The sequence below is a fragment of the Ricinus communis genome, chromosome 8 (assembly GCF_019578655.1).
Source record: "Ricinus communis isolate WT05 ecotype wild-type chromosome 8, ASM1957865v1, whole genome shotgun sequence".
Classification (NCBI taxonomy): Eukaryota; Viridiplantae; Streptophyta; class Magnoliopsida; order Malpighiales; family Euphorbiaceae; genus Ricinus; species Ricinus communis.
In genome coordinates, this window is record NC_063263.1 from 6098710 (window position 1) to 6112697 (window position 13988).

The 13988-nt window shown below is 31.3% G+C and overlaps 2 protein-coding genes across 2 annotated transcripts; both read right to left on the reverse strand.

Annotated features, from left to right (window-relative positions):
* Nucleotides 1-1229: 1229 nt before the first annotated feature.
* Nucleotides 1230-5008, reverse strand: LOC8273040 (uncharacterized protein C23H3.12c). Its single transcript, XM_002533280.4, has 8 exons — nt 4123-5008; nt 3952-4016; nt 3746-3844; nt 2935-2982; nt 2760-2829; nt 2547-2618; nt 2152-2286; nt 1230-1553 (listed from the first exon to the last, which is right to left on the reverse strand). Exons 1-8 carry the CDS (start codon nt 4312-4314, stop codon nt 1410-1412), a joined length of 825 nt encoding a protein of 274 aa, XP_002533326.1. The 5' UTR covers nt 4315-5008; the 3' UTR covers nt 1230-1409.
* An 805-nt stretch (nt 5009-5813) lies between these two features.
* On the reverse strand, nt 5814-9354 carry LOC8273041 (O-fucosyltransferase 36). The gene is made up of 3 exons (XM_002533281.4): nt 7592-9354; nt 6994-7243; nt 5814-6347 (listed from the first exon to the last, which is right to left on the reverse strand). The coding sequence occupies exons 1-3, from the start codon at nt 8860-8862 to the stop codon at nt 6171-6173; spliced, it is 1698 nt and encodes a 565-aa protein (XP_002533327.1). The 5' UTR covers nt 8863-9354; the 3' UTR covers nt 5814-6170.
* Nucleotides 9355-13988: the final 4634 nt, after the last annotated feature.

Consider the following 13988-nt stretch of genomic DNA (forward strand, 5'->3'; position numbering starts at 1 on the left):
TCTTGGTGAACATAATTCTCTTTTATGCTATCCTCTTTAAGAAGAAACAATTGTACCCAAAACGATAAAGGCAAAGTATCAAACAAGCTCTTTGTTACCAAATAATTTCAACTTGCTCAAATGAAGGTTCTATGATTGTTAGTCTTGATTTATCATATGCGGGGTCGATATAAAATTGTTCATCTTGAATCCTCAATACCTGTTAGTTCTGTACAGCTGTTAGTCTTGGATTCTCATAGGGATTAAGGTATTTTCTGGGCCAAATTTTCTAATGCCCCCCGCTCATTTAACACAACTCCGCAAGAAGGCTCGATCTCTCCTTGGTGGTCATCTTGCAACAAGCAAGATATTGCTTTGGAAACATGCAACACAGTCCTAACTTTTTGGGCTCATACTCATAGACAAGTCATATTTAAGGTCAATGTCCATAAATTGAAACTTGGTACTCAGAATTAGAAAGTTAGGAACCAGCGTCTTATGATAAACTTGTCTCAACTACACTGCGGTCTCGGGTTATTATGCTTGGTTCCATCATGTCAGAGACCATCATACATATTTATCCTTTCTCTGCTAATAGAATTGTGGACTTATCTCCTGCTCATTGGAAGCACCTTTGGAAGGTTCAGGTACTCGATGAAAAGTTTTCTTTTGAAAAATTCTCTCCAACATCCTTCCAGTGGGGGGCGATTGAGTTGTGTATCAATGTCCAAATTGCTATCATTTACTAATCCAGGCCAAGCTTGATTATCAAGGACTCTTGTTTTTAGAGGTAAAGTTCTCGAATTTCACCTCCTGTCGAGTTAATTCCTGATGGAACGAAGACTAAAAACAAAATTGTGGGATCCATTATTCTTCCAATGTGCTTTTGCAATTCGATGTTTTAGACTGCACAGGTGACTTCGTCGTAATTAGGTGGTTTTCATTCTTTGGTACTTGTGGAAGGCTAGGGTATGCTCTACACCAGAGAGAAATTCCAGTTCTCGAGCTTGGGCGGAATTTGAGAGAGATATTTCAATCTACCCAGTTCCATTATATTTATCCTATTCTTGCTATCCAAACTGACTTTGAACCTTGCACCATTAGTTTCTGATAGATTAACACCACCTTCAATGCCACAAGTGGTAAATTGTGATTAAGGGTGATCATCCAGGAAATATTTTCTTCTGTTTATTCTTTTTTCCTTTCCGTAGTAATCTCTCTTTTCTTCTATTTATGGGAAAAAAAAGACACATTGCTAATGCTCATGTATTCAAAAAAAAAACTTCTTCCAACATGACCGGTCAAATTGGTTAGTGTCATACAACTTGGAAAAGAATTTGGAATTGAGGTTTTAATCCATTTAAAGGACATGAACCTATGTTACATTCCCAAGGGAAAAAAGAAAAAAAAATGTACAAATTAATGGTGAACTACATCATACGCTTAAACCTAAGAACATCATTTGTGTTCAAATGAAAGGTCTTGCAGATGTTTGAAATACCACATTTACTGAGGCCATTGTTTTCATCTCCATAGTTGAGCAGTTTCTCAAGGTCCTTTGATGGCTGCAACACCTATTGACATATCCCACAAAAGAAATCTCAGCAAGTACATGGAGATATCATTCCTTTTACAGCTCAACAGATATACACTTTATAATGCATCAACCTTAAAGACCCTAAGCATAAAGGTCTAAAGAATGGTGCTTTGGGGAATTTTCCCTTGGTTTGAAAATTAATTATAAGCTGCCAGTACACATCTAAATAGTTATCAGAAATAATGATCAGCAACGAGAAAAGAAATTCATACCAAAGAATCACAGGCTGTGTCCCTAAAAAAGTTAATTATTCTTCTTAAACAATCCTAATAAAATTTTTATTTTCTATCTATGAGATTAAACATCAGGTAAGCATGGCAAGGTGCAGATGCTTAAAAAAAGTAAGGGCTAGCTCATCTACGAGTATATCCACCATTAACTATCACAACTACATTGCTTCATGACTATGAAACTCATTTTTATCACAATAGAAGTGAATACTTTTACAACAGAAGTGGATCTTAAGTAAATTTTAAAAGATAAAGTAAGAAAAATATGATTCAAGGTCACAATCGGAATGCAATTTCTATTATGAGCTCAGTATCTCAGGCATTAAGTTGCACATAAGGGATTACCCATGGAAAATTCTGTGGCTTCTGGATTTCATGTTCAGAGTGTCCATTCTCTGTTTCACTTGTCTGCCTATTTCGAATGTCTAGATTGTCAGCATGTGGACTATCTGACACTAGCTCAAGTAGCTTCTCACTTCCCTACAGTATTGAATATGCAAAAACAGAGGGAAGGAATAGTTTAAAGAAAGAAAAAACAATTAATTGATGCATGAAATAGGAAGCAAAAAAAGAAAAAAAGCAAGACAAGCTTTTAAGATGTTTATATGATATTCAGGGAGAATGCAACACATTCAGTAAACCAATAATCAATTTTAACAGGCTCCGGGAAAGTTGTTTTCTGTCATATGTCCAACCTTAGTTTTATCTTTCCTGAATTATCCCAATAACATATCACACACCTGAAGAGCTCGCCAATGAGAATAAGCACGGAATAAGACCCAAAAGAATGGAATGTTGGGCAGAGGTAAAACCTACAAAAACATAGAAAAAAAATGCAACACCAAATGAAAAAAGCAAAATAATACAGGTCACTACATGCAACAAGAATAAATTTGAGAACAGGAGAATGAACTCAGAATAAAAGTTGAAATCATAAGCTAGTATATACATACCATAAATGCACTTGTCAATGGAAGTAGAGAAACTGAACTATAGAAATATTTCTTGTGAATTGCAGATCCACTGAGTATTAGACAGCAATTGTCATAAATTGTCCACCATATGTAGCTTAGAAAACGAAAAATAGCATATCCATGTAAATAAGGCATGGCACAGGGATGTATTTACCTCAAGGCAACATGTCGTAATCTTCTGCGTACAAGTCGTGGATTTAAACTGCAAGTTTTAAAGCAAATTATATAAAAAGGCATCAGAGAAACTTAATCACAATAAGGATGCTAATGTTAAATGTTGTTTACACAACAGATAGATATACAATGCAACTTATCAAAATTGCAGATATTTTAGATAACGATGTTGTGTGGGTGCTTTGCCACATAAAATGAGCAGCAACTACTAGTTGAAAATTGTACTAGCTTCAAATTCCTAAATTTAAACAAACAGAGGAATAATTCATGGATTTACCCTTGTCTATCACAATATAGACTTCTTGATACTGACCCTAGCACAAGGTTCTCATAATTGAATTTTGACTCCTTTGTTTATCAAGTAATACAGCTTTGTTATACTTTCTATCACCCATATATAACAAAGAACCAATGAAGTATTAAACGAAATTTTCAACAACCAACTGGTTTAATATTGCACCAAATACATCTACTCATCCCAATACAAATAGCAACATCTATGTGAGTTATAGATATACTCTGTTCATGTGTAATTATCTAGATATATTATCGCAAGTTAGTTAACTTGCTAAAACTCTCGAGTCTAAGGGTTTACAACTCAGAATACACCACTCGAGTTAGCAAGAACGCCAAATGGCCATTTAAGACAGTATAAGATTTGTTTATTATCAAACTTAAAATGAGGAATCTGTAACTTAATATGATTATAATTGTCAAATCCACAGGTTTGTTTAAAGCAAAGGAAGTATTGACATAATTCCACGTGATTACAAAAGAAAAGGTAACAAAACCTGGAAGGGTATATAATTTCAACATCAGTGACTTCCTTGGATATAGACTTTAAGAAAATCTCAGAGGGCTTAACCCGTGATAGAAGCTTCAATCCCAACCTACAACCATCAATCAATTTCAATGGCCAAATCAGCTACTATATCAGCAACTAATAAAAACGCATGCAGAACAGCAAAAAGTGCTCAAAGAAATGTTTACAAAGTACCCATGAAGCTTATTCTTCAAAGTACCCTCAGGAGCCTTCTCCAGACCCACCCATGCTCTATTCATCTGTTATAGAAAAAAGAAGAAAAACCCAGAAAACAAACACATTAAGTATGATAAGAGAAATGTGCAATATGCATGATCATAACAAAAATTTCAAGGAAATGGTGACCTTGTTGGAGACAAAATCGATTACAAGCTCCGCATTGTGGGCATTAGAGTTAGAAGAAGAAATGTTCTTCCACAGTTCTTTGAGAGTATTAGGGGCGTAAGCAGATGCAGCTTCTGCAACTGAAGGTTCAATGGATCTACTAAAACACCAGTTCCTTCCTTTAACTGGAAAAACAACTAATCTTGCTCTCATGATTCTTGATTTTTAACAACAACCCACTTTCTTTTTCCTCTTTCTTTTCTTTTGTATCAGTTCTTTATATAATCAAGTATATGATTCTTTATACAAATGGGATTGCTGGGAAAGAATCAAATCAATCAAAAATCAGGAAGAGGGTGTATGTGCGTGTATATTCCATGTGAAGTGCATAGAAAGGAATAAGAATCTTTTTATTGTTCAGAAACGAAGTAGTCAATTTTCATTTTCGTTCTTTTTATTTTTTTGGGGGGGTGGGGGTTAAGAGATTTGAGCTTTGCGAACTGAAACGGAAAGAGAGAAAGCAGGGAGGGGAGGGGAGGGAGCGGCGACAGTGTGGAGTGAATGCGAGGCTGAGTCATGTTTAATGCCCCTCGTCTGCATCCCACGTGCTGCTTTGGTTGGTTAAATATTTTTTTTCCTTTTCTAATCTTCTTTTTCTTTTTGGTGTTGTATGATGAGCTTAATCTGATCAAAGATATTAATTGTCATGTTAGTGTTAAGGAGTGGATAATTTATGGTAATTAATCCTGATGATTTGATGTAATTTTTTTTAATTTATTAATTTTTATCACTTATTTTGAAAGAAATATCAATATTCTATTAATGAGAATTAATAAGTATATTTTAATATAAAATATAAAAATAAATATCAAGCATAAAAAAATTTACTTTTTACAATCATCAATCGTATCGACGGAATAACATATTATAATTCTATGAGAAAACTACTCCATTTGGTAGTACTAAATCAAATATGAACTTTATAATGATGAGATCGATTGTTGAATGTTGGATTTTGAATCTTTTTTTTCTTTTCACTACTCTCATGAAGAGTGAATTTAACACCTTCATAGAAGACTATAAAACTTTTATAGGAGTGTTCCATACTTTCATAATAAAAGACCATAAAATACTAAAAGAATTCTAATATTTATTTATTAAAATTAATTAATAAAAAAGAAATCGATCTAAAAATAATTGGCAGTGAGTTAAAAAATTAAATTTTAATAAAAAGTTAGAGAAATAAGAGATAAAAAGGAGAAATGGCTAAGGGTTTTTTTTTTCCTCTACAGTCACCCGGTTATAATGTAATTGTGACATTTGACAGAGTTCACGTGGGATATATAATTGATTGCAACTAATTTTAAATTTTGAGTGTTCAAACGTAGGATAAATTTTTGATACAACAAACATGTGAGATATATCAAAGGTTGACATATTTAATCTGAAGATATCTTTTAGCATAAAAATTGTAATAAGTTTTCTCATATACTACAAAAGCTACTCCACCTCTTCCCATGTTTCCATTATTTTCCCAAAGACACATTCAGACTCCTCTTTAGGCCACCATCAATTTCCACTATGGGTCAGACATTACCAAACTGACCATTATTTTATATCTTGAAACCTATGACGACAAAGAATAAGAAGAAAAAGATATGGTATCATCTGATCATGTTGATTGTAATATTTGTTGCCGACGAAAAACCCAATTCTGCTTTATGCCTTATTTGCTGATGTATATATATATATGAAGCTATAACGAGGAGTCAACAGTTTTTTTAGCTGCTGTACTTTTTCAACCTCATGTGCAATACAAAAATTACTGTCACCCATCAAAACAATGAAAAAGAAAAAAACTTATGTGCAGTGTAAATGCTACTACCCACCTATCATACAGTATCATACAAGTGAAAATTACATTCAGCACTATTTGCCATTCAGGCATTGGCACCAGGAAAGATAAGCTACCAATCGTGCTGATGATTCATGGTGACTCATCTTCACTGCCGGATATTCACAGAAATGATTGCGTGTGCTACAAAACAATTGATCAATTTCCCGTGTCTTCATTCATCCTCTGCTATGAAGTTTGGCAGTTCGCCTTGGCAGAGATATTCATCACATAAAGATGCAGATTCCCAATCCTTTCGCAGCCGCAAAATATCCTCAGTGAAAGTAGACCCAGACGCTCCAATGAAGACATTGGACATGGCACTGATTGTTTTATCAAGCATAGCTTCCACCTGCAAAGACCAAGAGTCGATAAATGGAGGAGAGTACAAGTACTATTTAACCAAAACAATAAGTACACTAAAAGAATTAAAAGTGATAAAGAAATGTCATAACAGGAGTAGCCAGTTCTACTCCACTGCAGCTACACTATCCACTAGAAATTCAGAATCTAGAATATAAATGAAGCAGAAGTGTTAGATGCCCTTAATGTTTTAAAATTAGATGGTCAATCTTAATAGAAAAATTAGTGAACTTGTCAAACGGAATCATTCACCTCAATACATGCAAGTAAAAATCCTTAATAATCCCGACTTCATATATCAAGTGCAGATAAACTCTCCTGTATCCGTTAATGTATATCTTTGAAGAAAAATCAAATATTCCCAAATTGTAGAATTCTAACCACGTTCACTGGTTCAGGAGTAACAGACTTCCAATTAAATTCCCCATAAAACTAATGATAATTAGTGACAAAGGTGCAAGCCAGGCATCCTGTATATCTTCTGCCATATTTGAACAGAAACTGGGGATCATTGAAAAATATGTTTGATGCACATATTGATCCCATTTCTGTGAATGAAATGAAAGGAAAAAGAATGGCAAACTCACCCAAGAGACTGAAGATAAAAGGAGAACATAGAAGAAACATAACCTCACCTGAGAATCATCCTCAATCCCATGTCTGGATAACAAAGAGTCCCACTTTTCAACTGAAGTATGAGAGGGGCGTTTGACAAGTGGTACTGTTTTCCCATTCACTATAATTAGTGACTGCAGCAAGTCAGTTTCACTTTCCGCTGCATCAGTGGAAAGATAAATGACTGGTGCATTGGCCCTTTCAGCCACCCGTGCAATACAGTCTGCAGCTTGGGGAATGGGGTAAAAGCAACTTGGATTTTTAGCATTGCTGCAAAAATCAAAGAATTGTTAGAGGCAAAAGCAGAACATGCTTAAGAAAAAAGGAGCTGTACTCTATGCCACGAGATCATGCATGTCAAGTGGATCAGTGAAAAAATTTAAAATAAAACAAGCAAAACAGTTGTAATTTGACTGTAAATGCATCAAAATATTTGCCATTCAAGTGAGCTTATAAGTGTATTGATGGCTATGTTTGCAGTCTACTACATGCATGTATATAAATCAACTAGATACCAGTAAAAGATCACAACTTTAACACCAATTTGCTAATAGTAACAAAATGAAAAGCTGGTGCAATAAGCATAAGCAAACAGCTGGGAAAGCAAAGATAAGATACCAGAACTTTAAAAAGCCATGCCTCCGAAAATGTAGGGCAATGAAGTTCTTCCCCAAGAAAGTTTGAATAAATCGCTGGGCAGTAACCAGTATGAGCCTACTTGGTTCGATCAAAGTCTTGCATTTGTGAGCAAGAGGACCACCAGGTTGCATCACCCAATCCTGCTCCATATCAGCATAAAACACATCTCCAATAGCAATAACATCATCATTAGACGTGAATTTAGCCAGCACATCCTGAACAGTTTTCTGACTTGGTTTCTTAACATCCTCCTTCCAAGGAGACTCAGGCTTCCCCATTAAAATTCCCAACCCCTTCAACTTCTTAACATGTTCTTCATCCACATAACATGCAGTAGGGGAAGAGAAGTAACATATAAACCGATCAATATGCACGTGATTCTTCCTCATTTGCACAAATTCTTCAAAAGTAACCACCACTTTTCTTCCCACACACAGATTAATATGCTCAATATCTAACACCCTGTTATACTGGTAATCAAATTTAGAACTCGGCATAACCAAAACCCGATTCAACAGAGCAGCAAAAAACATATGTTTTTCCAAACAAATCAAATGATTACTCATCTGCCCAGATAAGCAAATGGGAAACAAAAACTTATCTGATCTGGGTTTCCACTCTATAGTTTTCCTGTCCAAGAATCTCGACTCCACCTTCTTACACCTATCGAAACCAAATCCAGAACCCGAGAAAGAACCAGAGACATTCTCATTCCCAGATTTATGAGGTGACAACAGAATCTGTTGAATTTGTTTGTTAAAAGTCATCTGCTTTAAAAGGGCAGATCTGAAATTCTCAATCTTTACATTATCGAATGAATTAATAAAACTAGAATTACTCGAAAAGTTTTTATTTCTAGAAGGAAAAGATTGATTAAAGATTGATAAAAGAGAGAGTTGTTGCTGTTCAAGCAAGTAAAGAGCTTGCAACTCAGCCTCTCTCATACGATCAGAAGCCGAATTGAAATTAAGAGAAGAGATATTGGCAGAGAAGAGACTCCTTAAATCGGCGGAGAAGTAGACGATGATGATTAACAGAGGAAGGAAAATGGCCAACAAATAATAATAGTACCGCTTATTGAACAAACGACGACGTATTACACCTCCATATTCCTCAATGTGGAAGGTAGAGAAAGATCTCCGATGAGGAGAGGAAGTGGGTACAGTTTGTTGGTGATTGTGATGTTTCCTGTCGTTTTGCTCAATTAGATTCTCGCGATCATCTTCTTCATCAGACGAATCTCTCTCCATTTTATTTTATTCTTTTTCTTAAGGAAAAATATTGGGTAATGCAGTGAATGCGAGAGTGCGGAGTGTGAGAGAAGCAGAAGAAGAAGAAGAAGAAGAAGAAGTGGTTTGTAACGAAAGAGAAGGACTATGAATACTGGTGGAGCCAACACAACACAACACAACAGTCGGTGGGTTAGATATCGGAAAACGATCGAGTACCAGCTTCTTCATTGTCGGGCCGGGCTGCTCCGATGCTTTACTGGGTCGCTGGCCTTGCTTCATTCTAGATCCAAGAAGGTTTGTGGATTTATAATTTTGCTATATCATTTGCCAGACCTTGACTGTATTAAGAGAAACTACTTGTTGTAAATCACCATTTTATAAAATTATTACTCTTAATTAGAGGAAATTACATCAAATCATCTCTTCTTGTTACTTCTATTTGCTGTGTTTTGATTCTTTATTTTTATCCTTTTTTGCGCTATTCTGATGTTATTGTTTTCTTTTTTGTCTTTTAGCAATTTTTTGAATATAATACTATGTAGTTTCACGATTTCTTATTTATATATATATATATATATATATATATATATATATATATATATATATATATATATATATATATATTTTTTTTTTTAAATCTTCTCATTTTTTTATTTTTATTTTTATTTTTTATCTTTTTTAAAATGTTTTACTATTACTTAAAAATCAATGGTTAACTTGATCATGCATGTGATTTTTTTTTTTTCAATTTTGAATTGAGACATTAAAAAAAATGCGAAATTCAGATCTTTTATGTAAATGATGGTGATTTTGATTGTAAGAAGAAGAATAGTAGTAATTCTTCTTCAAAGAAAAATATAAACATTAAGTCTTAAAAAAATAAAAATAAGATAGTGATGGCAAAACTACTATTACTTCGTGTTGATTTTTATCTGTTCTGATATTATTTTCAATGATCGAAAAACTTATATTTTTTGGTAATAGAATGTTCTTTACAAAGTTTACGTATATGATACTTTCTTTTCAATATCCATTGTGTTGAAGAGAAATAGTATTTTATCCAAAGAAAATAGAAGATTTGAAATTCTGAATAGAAAAAGTCAGTAACAAGCGGAGTGTTATATACCTGAAATATATTAGTTATATATTTATTATATACTTTTTACTGTATTTTTCAAATATGTTTTATATTTTTTCTGAATTTTTCAATCTATTTATTGATTTATTCTTTTTATATTTATATTAATATAATAGTCAACATATAATTATTTTATTATATAATAAAATATTTTACTACATTTATATATACTGGTATTGTTTGTCATGCGCGTTACGTGTATAAATCATTATTATAAAAATTACAATATATAAATATTTAATAAATTAGTATATAATATAATATTTATAAATATTTATAGTAGGAACTCATGTATTATTATATACTTTTTAAATTTAATGAATAATTAGATTTAAAACTTTTTTATATAAAATCATAAAATATTTAATTTTTTTTAAAATAACCTAGGCTTATTTAGGGAATATTTGGAGAGTAGGTTCATGTCCGTTTCAAGTTTCGAGAATAAAAGAAAAATTTTAAATATAGTTTGGCGAATACCGTTGAAGTTTAGCTAACTTCTTATCTTTGTATAGAGCATAAAATATCATGCCCAATTATTTTTTATAATTTCTATAATGAACACATAATTAATATATTAATAAAATAAAAATAAAAATATTGTACATTTTTTCTGATTTATTGTCTTCAATTTTTGTAAAATTTGTATTGAATTATTTGAATTCTATCATAAGTGTGTATTGTTTCTTTTGAGATGAATGAATGTCGGAAAAAGGAAAGCGATCGTGATAGGAAAAGACCTTACCTTATTACCAAAAAAGATAAAACGGGTCGAATCGCCTGCTAAAGAAAAAGCTTTTAGGAAATCGATCTAGACTAGATGAGATACCGACAAGGAACAACCAATTATAGAAGCAGGTGGCAAGGAATGAAAGCACTCTTGTGATAGCAAAGTATAGAGATTATTTGGAGCTAGGGGCAAGAGGGAAGACCGTAAAGGAGACTGCTCTACAGGGGATTGCGGGGATGAAACTATAAAATCTTAATACTCATTTGAACTACACATTTGAAGCTCGGATAGATACGAAGAAGGCTCATTCGAAAATAGTAAGGAAGAGGACAAGTGGAGATTTTTTTGATTTTGGAAATATATGTTTATTGTATATTCTATATATTCATAATATGCTTTTTGCTGTCTACTTTAAAATCTTCTTTATATTTTATTTGATACCTTTTTTATAATATATTATTGTTTTCTTTTTTGTTTTAATACTTATGTTAATATAATTGTCAATTTACAAGTGTTGTGCAATTTATATATGAATCAGACATGATTTTAAAACTTATTTAGTAATTTTATAATAATTAAGAAATGGTAGTAAATATTCATAATATACTCGGATTATACTATATACTGTTAAGTTTAAGAATCTATTTGAATATAAGCTGAATATACTCTTAATATACTTCGATGATACCTTTATATACTTCAAATAAACTTAGTATAAATCATCTATTGTAATATTCATATTTTACTTCTCCAATTTGTTGTAATTTGAAATATTTTAATTTGTCAATAAATTTTCAAGGATTGCTATTAATTCTTTAATCATTGCAAATTAAATCTGATTCTTATTATTGTGTTCATTATGGTGAAGAAAAATAAATATTTTATCTATAAATTAAAAAAAATTAAAAATATTTAAAAATCTGATAGAGAAAATTCAATGAGAATCATAGTATCATGAACCTAAAATAAACTCGTTATATATTTAGTATATATTCTTCATTGTATATTTTTAAAACTGGTTTATCTTTTTAAAAAAATATTTTTTATATATAATGTATTCCTTTTATATATCTATATTCATATAATAGTTAATATACAAAAAATTTATACGATATATATTATTTTTTAAGTTTTCTGCAAAATAGATCTAATTAGTTAGTTTGTTGTAGCTCTGAGTTTTGAAATCTAAGATTCATTTTCTATAACTATTAAAATCATATAATTTGAAGTATTTGAATATAAGCAAGTTGAAATAACACAAAATCAAATAGATAGATGTTTGAAATTTGATTATCTCTTATGAACTTCAAAAATTGATTTGGTGCTATGATTTCTTCTTATTTGGTGTTGCGATCTTTCTACTTTTGGATTGAAAGTTTCTGAGCTAAAAACACGAGTAAGTTTGTTATATATGGATTAATATTTTAGATATCTATGCAAATTTTCTACAAATTTAAACTATAAATAAAAAGGAAAACAGTTCTTTAATTTAGTAATTTGTAAAATCTTTTTAAAAGCGTTAGTTAGAATTCAAAGCTTGTCGCACTCAAACAAAAAAATAAAAGTAAAATTATAATTTAAGATCATAAAATAACAGAATAATTATGTATGTATTTATTATTAGTTTGTCCAGAGAGATTAACATATTTAGCAGATTTTTGTTGTTGTTTAAGTGTGTAATTTAACGAAATCAAGTGCATTCTTAAAATTGAAACTCAAGCTAATGATTTATATACAAATGGATGACAATCTTATAAATAAATCAAATGAGAAAATTATCAAAAATATAAAGCAATGAAGTATGAAAGAAAGCATTATCATAGTAGAAGTACGTGGAAGACTCGATTTTCACGTAAAGTTTTCAGAATCAAGTTATTATTAAATTTGGGAGATAGTATTAGTAAGGTAGTTTAACATTATTCATTTAAAAGCATTGTGGTTAATTTTTAATGACTACATGTTGCCTTATGTTTAATTTAGCTGCTGAAAATAGCATCACTAACATAGGATTTGGTTACAATCTATCAAATTTATGGGCTTCATTTGTGAATCTAAAATTTATATGCTTTAAATAAAGTGAAAATTAATTTAGTATTCTATACAATCAAATTCTAAAAGAATAAATAGAATTTCAAATGAATTAAATATTGGTAAGTTAATACATTCTATAATATTAAAATATTTCTTGCAACTTTATTATTTTATTTTATTTTTTCTCATGTTTTCTTTCTCAAATGAAATTAATTTTTTTATAGATTTCAACTAAATATAATATAAAAAAAATATGGATAAGTAAAAAAAAAGTATCATGTGGTTTCACCATTTGACAACTTTGAGTATGTTGTTCTTTTCAGAAAAAAAGATTTATTTAGTTAAAAATCATGAAAAAAGAAAGCATTTTACTATTAAAAAGTATTTATTTGTAAGAATTTACTATCTTCATTTCAATGAGCCATCATTATTATATTTTCCGTGTTTGATAATATAGTTTTAAAGCTTAAAAACTCAAAATGTCATTGTTTGACCATTAGATCAATATCATTGAATCAATGACTTATTAACCAAGATTTATAGTCAAATAATGAAACTAAGAGTTATTTTCATCAAATACGAGAAATATGATAATGATGGTTGATCGGAGTAAGGTGGCTGAATCCTTACAAATCGAGACTTTTAATGGTGAAATATTTTTTCTTTACCACGATTCATAACCACATACCTCTTTGATGAACCTTGAAGGTTATTAATTTTATTTTGATGGTTATAAATAATTAAGAATGACTAATTTTATTTAAATGTTTATGTGCAAGGAAAGAAAATTAGCTCTTCTAAGATAGGACATATTCATGCCTATGAACTTTTATTCACGGCCATGAAACTTCAGTTTTTCGGGCACGGAGAATTCTAGCCTCAAATAGCATAAAAGATAGTAGCATCCATGGTATCCTTTCCAGTTGTGAAAACAAGAATTCGCGGCCGTAAAGAAATAGTCAGGCCCGTGAAAAATGGTCTCCTCGTAAAACTTGAAGAAACCACATAAGAGTTCATAAAAAAAGTTCCCAGGCCGTGAATAAGAGTTTCCAGCGTAAACAAAACTTTCTAGCCTTGAACAAAAAATTCCGGTCATGAAAAATTATTCACGGCCATTACGAGTTTCAGCTTTTCAAATTTTCTTCGAGTTGATGCTTCACGCTTGTGAAGAATTGTTCACATCTGTGAAGTTGCATTTATAAAGATTTTTGAAATGACTATTTTTGCATTTAACGAGGGTACAACGTC